This window comes from Eriocheir sinensis, unplaced genomic scaffold (assembly GCF_024679095.1).
Source record: "Eriocheir sinensis breed Jianghai 21 unplaced genomic scaffold, ASM2467909v1 Scaffold982, whole genome shotgun sequence".
Lineage (NCBI taxonomy): Eukaryota > Metazoa > Arthropoda > Malacostraca > Decapoda > Varunidae > Eriocheir > Eriocheir sinensis.
Genome location: NW_026112366.1, coordinates 38,145 through 47,661, shown reverse-complemented (window position 1 = coordinate 47,661; position 9,517 = coordinate 38,145). Strand labels below are relative to the sequence as shown.

General features: G+C 40.7%; 1 protein-coding gene across 1 annotated transcript; it reads left to right on the top strand.

Moving 5' to 3' along the window:
* Positions 1-2,177: 2,177 nt before the first annotated feature.
* Positions 2,178-9,142, top strand: LOC126995098 (SCAN domain-containing protein 3-like). Its single transcript, XM_050854383.1, has 3 exons — positions 2,178-2,240; positions 2,807-4,593; positions 9,077-9,142. The coding sequence occupies exons 2-3, from the start codon at positions 3,511-3,513 to the stop codon at positions 9,140-9,142; spliced, it is 1,149 nt and encodes a 382-aa protein (XP_050710340.1). The 5' UTR covers positions 2,178-2,240; positions 2,807-3,510.
* The last annotated feature ends 375 nt before the right edge of the window (positions 9,143-9,517 follow it).

Genomic DNA, 9,517 nt, shown 5'->3' with positions numbered 1-9,517 from the left:
AACTCGGTCACTCGGTGCCACCGAGCTCTCAACACACACACACACACACACACACACACACACACACATTCGTAATCGTAATACTAATATACATATTCCTATTGTTTTCCTGTAACATTTATTTATTCATTATTATTTTTCTTTGCAAAGGGGGGGGGGGGCCATGGCCCCATGGGCCCCCCCCCCACTCGGTACGCCACTGAGTATAGGCTAACCATCGCCGCCACTTGACGGTGACTCGGATTCACCGGGCGGGGGAACAAAGGCACGGCACTGAGTTCTTGCTGCTCCACGTGGTGGTGGTTGTGTTATAATATCAACAGCGAATTGTATGGTGAAGACGGTGCTGTCTTGACGAGACGACCATGATGATGATTTCCGGTAGAGTAAGTCCAGTTTTTCATTCACCACTTCGCCATTTGATTCCGTTTTGTCGGGGAACTGAGCAGTCGGATTGCTCTACCTATGGAACTAGTTTATATAATAGAGCTGGTGGAGGGGATGAACGGAGACAGTGTGTGTGTGTGATTCAGCTCTTGGTCTGCTGCGGGTCAGACAGCCAGCCGCTCCCCTACGGAGGAGCACCGAGCTCGTAGTACCGATCTTTGGGTAGGACTGAGACCACTCACACACAACACACCGCCACAACGAGGTCACAACTCCTCGCCTGACGTCGCGTCACTCGCGTACCTACTCACTGCTAGGTGAACGGGGCCTACACGTGAAAGACCCAACTTATCTTCACCCGGCCGGGGAATCGAACCCCGGTCCTTTTGGTTGTGAGCCAGACGCTCTATCCACCGAGCTACCGGTTGTGTGTGTGTGTGTGTCTGTGTGTGTGTGGGGATGTGCGTCAGCAAGCGCCTACACATAAGCGTCGGGCCTCCCTTGGAAATGTACAAACAAACAAACAAACAAACAAACAAACAAACAATTAAAAAGAAGCAAAGGTTGAGACGGAGAAACATTGTGTCCATTTTTTGGTTAATTATTTTTAATAGTTTATTCGTCACTAGGGGAAAAAATATTAAAATTACCGTGACAAACTTGCTTGCTGTATTCTAGTTATTATTATTATTATTATTATTATTATTATTATTATTATTATTATTATTATTATTATTATTATTATTATTATTATTATTATCATTATTATTATTATTATTATTATTATTATTATTATTATTATTATTATTATTATTATTATTATTATTATTATTATTACTATTATTATTATTATTATTATTATTATTATTATTATTATTATCATTATTATTATTACTATTATTACTATTATTATTATTATTATTATTATGTGAAGCTCTAAATAATGTAAATATGTCTTGTTAGTAAAGAATATTTAACATAATTATTGATTATTTTTAACCTTTATCTCTCTCTCTCTCTCTCTCTCTCTCTCTCTCTCTCTCTCTCTCTCTCTCTCTCTCTCTCTCTCTCTCTCTCTCTCTCTCTCTCTCTCTCTCTCTCTCTCTCTCTAGCTACTAGGCAGAAGGATAGATAAATGTATTTTCCTTACAGTCATTTTCAGTTTTGTAATTTTCGTCGTGCAAATCATGCGAGGCTGAACAGTAATTAAGTTCTTGTGGTGCCCGACACGGACTGACGCACTTATCATAACACTTCCCTTATGACCAACACAACAAAAATGGAAGGGAAGCAAAACACAGTGTGCGAGTGTTGGAAAATCAGAGGAGAATCACTTTATTAATAAGAGAAGACAGCTATATAGGTGCGTAACATTTTCAGGAGGCGCCGTTGCAAAGGACAGCCATCATCATCATCAGCAGCAGCAGCCAAACGTAAACAAACCAAGCCTGACACTCGTGCTGGACGCCGCCCACGGGACCCCGCCACCAGTGCTACCAGCGCTTGAAATTTTTTTCAAGATCTCCCTATCCTTGAAAGCTTGAAAAAAAAAAGTTAAAATTCCTAAAATCTTGAAAAATCTACAGTGACTACATAAAAGTCGCATAAAATGAGAGAGAGAGAGAGAGAGAGAGAGAGAGAGAGAGAGAGAGAGAGAGAGAGAGAGAGAGAGAGAGAGAGAGAGAGAGAGAGAGAGAGAGAGAGAGAGAGAGAGAGAGAGAGAGAGAGAGAGAGACAGAGGAGAGAAGGAAGTGTGATGTCTTGTTGTACATCGACGTCCACACAGGCCACACAGTGGCAGACACGCATTGACAGACTAGTCCTTCAGCTGGTGCCTTTGTTTTGCTTCGCTGGTGAGTGTATCTAGTGAATTGAAACTTAAAGAGTTTGTTATTCGTTATTGATATATTTCCACCCTATGTCATGGTGTATTATTCACTTAAAGACCCTTATTATTTGTCCCACGAGAACACAGTGAAGCTGAGTGTGCCATTCGAGGATTAGTGATAAGCAATTTGAGTCTCTGTAGCTAATGAGACTGATAAAAAATAACCACAGTGAATAGGGTGTAGCTACTTGTAGGTATAATGATTCTTAGTTAATTGCTCTCATGTGGTGTATTTGGTAAAATTGTTACTTGTTGTTGGTGGTGGAGGTAGCTATAACTAGCACTAATAAGGGCAGCACGTATGTACGAGTATTTGAAGGTACGCTAGTAAACTTACAATAAAGCAGAAATATAAGATAAAAAATATGTTGTAGGGACTAATCTTGAAATCAGTTACGTATTGTTAAGTTTATAGCACTGGTATCAGAAATAGAATCCGCCCATGAAAGGATTTGATCACAAAGCAAAAATTTTCCTGATTTTCTATCCACTTTCTGCATTACCTTTTTTTTGCAACTGGTCTTTTTTCAGCAATGGAGAGTTCTGATGATAATGAAATACCTGGTCCTAGTGAAAAACAATACAGCTCGTCTAATCCAGCTGCAGTTAAATCTGCACCCGAACATGCTGGTGCTGTTGCAGGTGTGTACACAAATAAAGTTTTTTTTTTTTTTCATCACTGCTAAGGAGGTTATGCTTTCGTTTTTTTTTTTTTTTGTCTGCTTGTCTGTGAACAGGGTAATCCCACTCAACAGCTATGGAAGGATTTTACTGAAATTTTTAGGATGGTTGGAAACGAAGTTGGCGAGATTTTTTTTCATTAGGTATTAATAATTTTAAGAAATATGCCAACTGCGGGGAGACACGAGTCTCACGACTGCTTGACGGGTGGTCTGCGCTCTCTGAATGCTTTATATGTTATTTATTGTTTCTGACAATGTCTTTATGTCCTCTAGTATTTTCCAGTTTACAACATTTTGTTTCTGTGTCATTCGCAAGTGTGTGTGTGTGTGTGTGTGTGTGTGTGTGTGTGTGTGTGTGTGTGTGTGTGATAAGAGACAAAACACTGGTATTTTTTTTACCGCATATGGTAATATATTTCAGATTCCGTTGCAGTTATTTCTGACGAGGAAGAAGAGCTAGATAACACCCCCAAAAAGAAGAAGCGTAAATGGTACTTTCAAGGTTTTAACCAAGAGTGGTTGACGCATCCAGATTTGAAAGATTGGTTACAGATGCATCCGACTGACAAGAACAGTGCTGTTTGTAAAGTTTGTGATACAAAATTTAAGAATTCAAATAAGACAGCTCTTCTAGCTCATAAAGACTCAAAAAAACACCAGAAAAATTCTCTTGCTAAAAGATCCATCACTCAAATCCAGAGTTTCTTTAAACCAAAACAGGAGACAGTGACTCTGAATGATAAAATTGCTAAGGCAGAAGTTTTACTAGCAGGTTTCATGGCTGAGCACCAGATGCCATATAAACAAGCTGACCACCTTACTGAAACTTTGAAAGTCATGTTTCCAGAGTGTGAAGTTGCGCAACACATGACAATGAAACGCACTAAAGCTAGCTATATAATACAGGAAGGCATTGCTCATGAGGAGCGTAATGAGGTTGCACAAATATGTAGAAAGCAAAAGTTTTCCATTTTAATTGACGAGTGCACTGATGTTTCAGTTTCTCAAGTTTTAGCAGTTGTAGTAAGATACTTTGATGTAAAAACTGAGGAAGTAGTGGATGCATTGTTAGATACGGTAGAGGTAGATGATGGTAGTGGTGAGGGCCTTTACAAAGCTGTAAGAACACTCCTGGAGGAACGAGGCATACCTTTGACAAATATCATAGGGTTTGGCAGTGACAACTGTGCCACCATGATGGGACATAATAGTGGCTTTCAGGCACTACTAAAGAAAGATCTCCCTTCAGTGTTCGTGCTAGGATGCGTCTGCCACTCATTTGCTCTTTGTTCTAACTATGCTAGCAAATGTCTCCCATCATTTCTGGAATCCTTCATGAAAAATGTTACTTCTTACTTCTCACGAAGCAGCAAACGTCAGAATGATTTTAACTTAATTCAGAATGCAGTAAAGGCTGCTGATCACCAAATTTTGAAATTGTCACAAACTCGTTGGCTGTCTCGTGGGAAAGTTATTGAACGGCTTCTGGAGCAATGGGATGCCCTCAAATTGTATTTTCAGAGTGAGGCTATCACAGACACAGACAAAGTAGATGGAGCAAGTGGGATTTACAAGGTCATGACAAGTGAAGGAACGAAGCACATGCTTCTGTTCCTAAATAATATCTTGAAGAAAGTTGATGAAATGAACACTGAATTTCAAACAGAGGCTTTCAGAATGCAAAAACTATACAAGAGCATCTGTGATGTGTATCGAAACATCTTAGCCATGTTCATTAAGGATGAAGTCTTGGATAGAGAGAACCTGTCAGCAATTGATCCATCTGATTCAAAGATTTACAAAGATCTGAAAGATATTCATCTAGGTGGTAGATGTGAAGCAATGTTGATGACGGAGAGTCTGGGGAAAAATGAAAGTAGGTTTAGATCAGACTGCTTAAAGTTTCTCTCGGAACTTTCCTGCCAGATACGTAAAAGGTTCCCTCTAGAAGAAGACAGTGTCATTGCTCTGTTGCACTGTATGGATCCACAGGAAGCAACAAGTTCTCTAAGACATGTGAAATCCATAATTAAACTTGTTGTAAAATTTCCTTCTCTGGTGGCTGAGGATCAGCTTGATGTCTTACAGGAAGAATGGAGGGCCCTTCCATGGGCAAAGGAGTTACCCCAATCTATGTTGAGTTTGGGGGTGCCAAAATTTTGGTATGATCTCAGAACTCTATTAGATGGATATGGGCAACCAAAATTTAAAGTTTTGTCTGATTTTATGTGCGGTCTGTTAGTATTGCCACACTCCTCAGCGAGTGTTGAAAGAGTATTTTCGCAGTTAAATTTGATTAAGACAAAACAAACAAACAGTTTGAAAATTCGAAGTGTAGCAGGAAGGCTTCTAGCCAAACAAGCCATTACACGACAAAATTCTGTATGTTTCACATGGAATCCTCCAACATCTGTAGTGCAAGATGTAAAAAATGGAAGCTGCTACAGGAGATATACGCAGTCATTGTCAAAGCAGTCCACAGTAACACTTTCTTTTGATTCTGACTGCGAAGATAACGTGTAAGATATGTTTGTATTATTTTTTTTAAAGAAAGGCTCAAGGCACACAATATTGTTCACGGAAAAAAAAAAAAAATTTATTTCATATTAATGTACTTCGAGGAGTAGTATCTACAATAAAGATTTTCTTTATTTTACCGTTTATTTGCAATACCCGCTTTTCATTCTGTAATAAAGCAGCATTATACTGTATAGTCAGTTGTACTGTTAACATATTATGTTATTTCAATATAAATATGAAGATTTAGTAGATAATAATACATTATGGTCAACCTTGAAAAAAAAATACCGATCTTGAAAGATTTCTACGACCTATCTTGAAAGATTTTTTCCCAACCGCTGGCAGCACTGCCCGCCACCCAGCGCCCTTTCCCTCCCGCTGGTGACGTGCCCTCCAAGCTGCTGGCCCATCACTGCCCCTGAAGTAGATCCTGCCCTCCAAACCCCGCCCATGCATGACCTCGCACACACCCACACCCCCCCACTGCACTCCACGCCTCCATCTTGCTTGCTTGCTTACTTACTTGGTTGTGTTGTTTAGAGGCCTCACAGTCGTGGTGCTGCTGCTCCCGGTCCTGCTCAACAGGGCGATTTGGTCCGGTATGGTGTTGGTAGTCCTACATCTTGAGGTGTAGCCCGGCACTGGGACTGTTTGTAGCAGTTTGTCCAGCCCATTCTTTAACCTGTTAGGTTTGGGACTTCCTTAGGCAGGCTGTTAAAGATTCGTGGCCCTTCATGGGACAGAATGGAGGCCAGCAGGGTCCCGCCTCCACCTGCTGGGGCTCTTGTGGGGAGGGATCTTCTGCTGCACTTTCGTCCGGTCCGCTGATTGACGTGCTCTTGCACCATACTAGGCTCATTGCCAACCTACCTACATGAAAAAAGTTATCTTCAACAAAAAGTATTCAAGAATGCATTCACAAATACTCTTGTGAAGCATTCATATTTGTATTGGAATTATCAGTATTTAAGAGTATTCGTATAAATATGAAGTATTTGTATTTGAATACACAGTTCTTGTATTCACCCATCCCTGGCCGCAATTCACTATTCTGCTAATCGCTAATCTGCAAATTTTCCTGCTTCGCCGGTCATCTATTGCAAATCTGCTAATGCTAACGCTAATATTTTTTTTAGTCTACTAATGAAGTCCGCTAACCATTTTTTAGTCCGCTAACCCTTTATTGGTAGTTGAAAACATAATTTCCGATAACATTACATTACAGTTTATATATTTATTCATTATATATATATTTTTATATATAAGAGAAGTTTTAAAAAAAGCTTAACATAAAATCCTCCCTCTGGCCCAGCCTTCAAGAGGTGCATGTTTCCCTTGACAGCTTCTCAAAGTTATCATGACGGACCTTGGCAACAGGCCGCACCATTCAGCGTTACGCTGCCATAGACATCTCAAGCAGATCTCACTCTCACACAGCCATGCAAAAGAGAGAGAGAGAGGTAGTGACCCTCTTTGAGGAGAGTGACGTAGCACCAGCGGTGTCTGGTGGGGAATCCCTGCGTCACGCTCAAGTTAGAATCGATAGACTATAGTGGACTCATTTTTAGTCGAGCTAAGAGACAATGAATGTGGTTAGCAGCTGCCTTATCCACTCCACCAGTTCATTATTGTAGAAAGACTAGCCCAAGAATCTTGACATTTATCCTCCTTAACTTCTTGGGTGTTATTCCAGAATTCAGATGTGGTCAGCTTAGATTAATTGGTCTTTTTTATTGACCTTTTCCGTTATTTTGAGCACTTTTTTTACCATTAAACATTTACTGGTCAGTTAGGTCAGGCTGTGGCACTGCTCTGTTGTTACTGGTGGGTGTACTTCTGGAGTTTGCCTGAAGGTGATGGCTCTATGTTAATTATTACTATATATTGTTAATTTTAATGAGGACTAGGTGGCCCCATACTCTGCCTGCTAAATTGTTGGCTGGCCCGGCCTGTGATTTCTTTAATTATTTTTTTTCATAATATTGAAGCGAGGGCAGCCAGCCAAGTTAATACCTATAATATGAATCCTAAATGCAGTGCAGCAACGAGGGAGTTCTTGAAAACAGAAGGGGGGTTGGGTTGGTTTAAATTTATCCGGCATTTGGCGTGGGTGGTGGAAATTTGCAGCTTGGTACTACGGATTAAGCGGAAGTTGATTATCGTGTGATTTCCTGAACAAAACAGTGTCTCCATAATAACATGAACATTATAGTTTGTCCAGAAGTAATCAGGCACCATCTTTATGTTAGATTTTGATGTCTTTAAAATTTATCTCCAATTCTTTCTCTCCCTCTTTCCTCCAATGTTCTCTCCCTATCTCATTCTTCCCTTTCTCTCCCTATCTCACTCCTTCAATGTTTTCTCCCTTTCTCACTCCTCCCTTTCTCTCCCTATTTATTTCCTCCAATGTTCTATCCCTATTTATTTCCTCCAATGTTCTCTCCCTATCTCATTCTTCCCTTTCTCTCCCTATCTTTCCTTAAATTCTGGTGACAAAACAATTTTTTTTTATTCATTCATATATTTGTTAGCTATTTGTATGTTTTTTTAAAATTACTTTTGACAAATATTCCTGGCAAGTTAAGTTTAATTTGTGCCTTGTTACAGGTCATCAGTGGATGGCAGACATGAGTGAAGCAGTCCTCTGGCTGCCACAGCAGGTTGGGGACCTGTAACACTGACACTGCTCCAATGGAACCAGACTTGTAAGTACCACGTCACGCTGACCTGTGGAGACTTTTGTTTGTTTTCAGTGTCGCTACAGTAATGCCTGGGTTTACGAGTGCCTTACTTTACCAGTGTTTTGATTCACAAGCAAAAAAAATCACTAAAAATGCCTTGGTTTATGATTGGTGACGGTGTAGGAGCACCCTGTCTGTACACATTGAGGACACAAGCCTTTGTTTGCTGCAAGGTGAGGGCGCTCACACTGCGTTGTGGTAGACTCACAGAGGCAGCGCCTGGTTGTGTTGGTGCCCCTGCGTGAAATCTTTGTGTTTTCAGCACTACTGCAATGTGCATTCATTTTATATGGTTTGCAAGCAAAATTCCAGAAGGATTTAAGCTCATAAACCGAGGTATGACTGACACTATCAAGGAGACTGTCTGGCAGCACAGTAAACCCTCGATGAGACCGACTAATTGGGGGGAACTTGGTTCATTATTGCCGAGAGTCCGTTATGAGTGGCGGTTATTTTAAAATACTTATAATATTACCGGCGAACCTAATAAATGTAAGCATATAGTTTATATTACTGTGTGTGTTGTCAGCACATTGTCTGTATAGCTGCACAACACACTTGGCGAGGCACTGAGGCTGCCAGGTTGGCAGTGGGCCGTATTGTTACGGATATGGATAAAATTTTACAAGTGCACCGCTGGAAGACCAAACCGTTAGTTAGTTTGTGTTGTGAAATAACCTGCTAACTGTTTTTTATCACATAAAGGATTGATGACTTTCAATGCCTGCCAGTGCCGCAGCCACAAAACAGGTTCAGCTTGCTTACTGTTTCTACATTTCACTCAGTGCTCACAAAGATCAAAAGTGGACAAGATAGAACAAAATCAAGCAATTTTTTTCCTGCTGTGTATTCCCCAGGTGTGCATGCTCACCTGGTTTACTCCCCTGGTGGGCTTCCCAACCCCACAGTCCCCATGGGGATGAGGGGAAGCCGCACTCTGCTGAGGGTCTCAGTACATAATTACAAAGACAAAAACAAATACTGAAGAAAGAGCTGGATAGTGCATCCTATGCAGTCAACTTATAATTATGATTAGATCAAGAGCTACAGTCCATTTAGTGACATATACTGAACAGTGCATGTACTGAACAGCAGAGTGACTTACAGGAGGTATTTCTGGTAGTAAACAACCCCCGCCATGTTTGATGCTTATTTCCACCACGCCAAAGCCAATGAATTCAAACTAACCAAACCTAACCTGGCTCCCAGCGACCCCCACAAGCTGTGTCAGCACCGACACTCACAAACGCTTGGCTATTTCCCATTACATTTACGTCCTGGATTGATGCGTGACATTT

Bases quoted from the DNA above. Each gene is read 5' to 3' on its own strand.
- LOC126995098 (XM_050854383.1), top strand. From the start codon at position 3,511: ATGCATCCGACTGACAAGAACAGTGCTGTTTGTAAAGTTTGTGATACA. The intron at 4,594-9,076 runs GTTGATGAAATG...TGTATTCCCCAG, and splicing joins TAAATAATATCTTGAAGAAA to GTGTGCATGCTCACCTGGTT.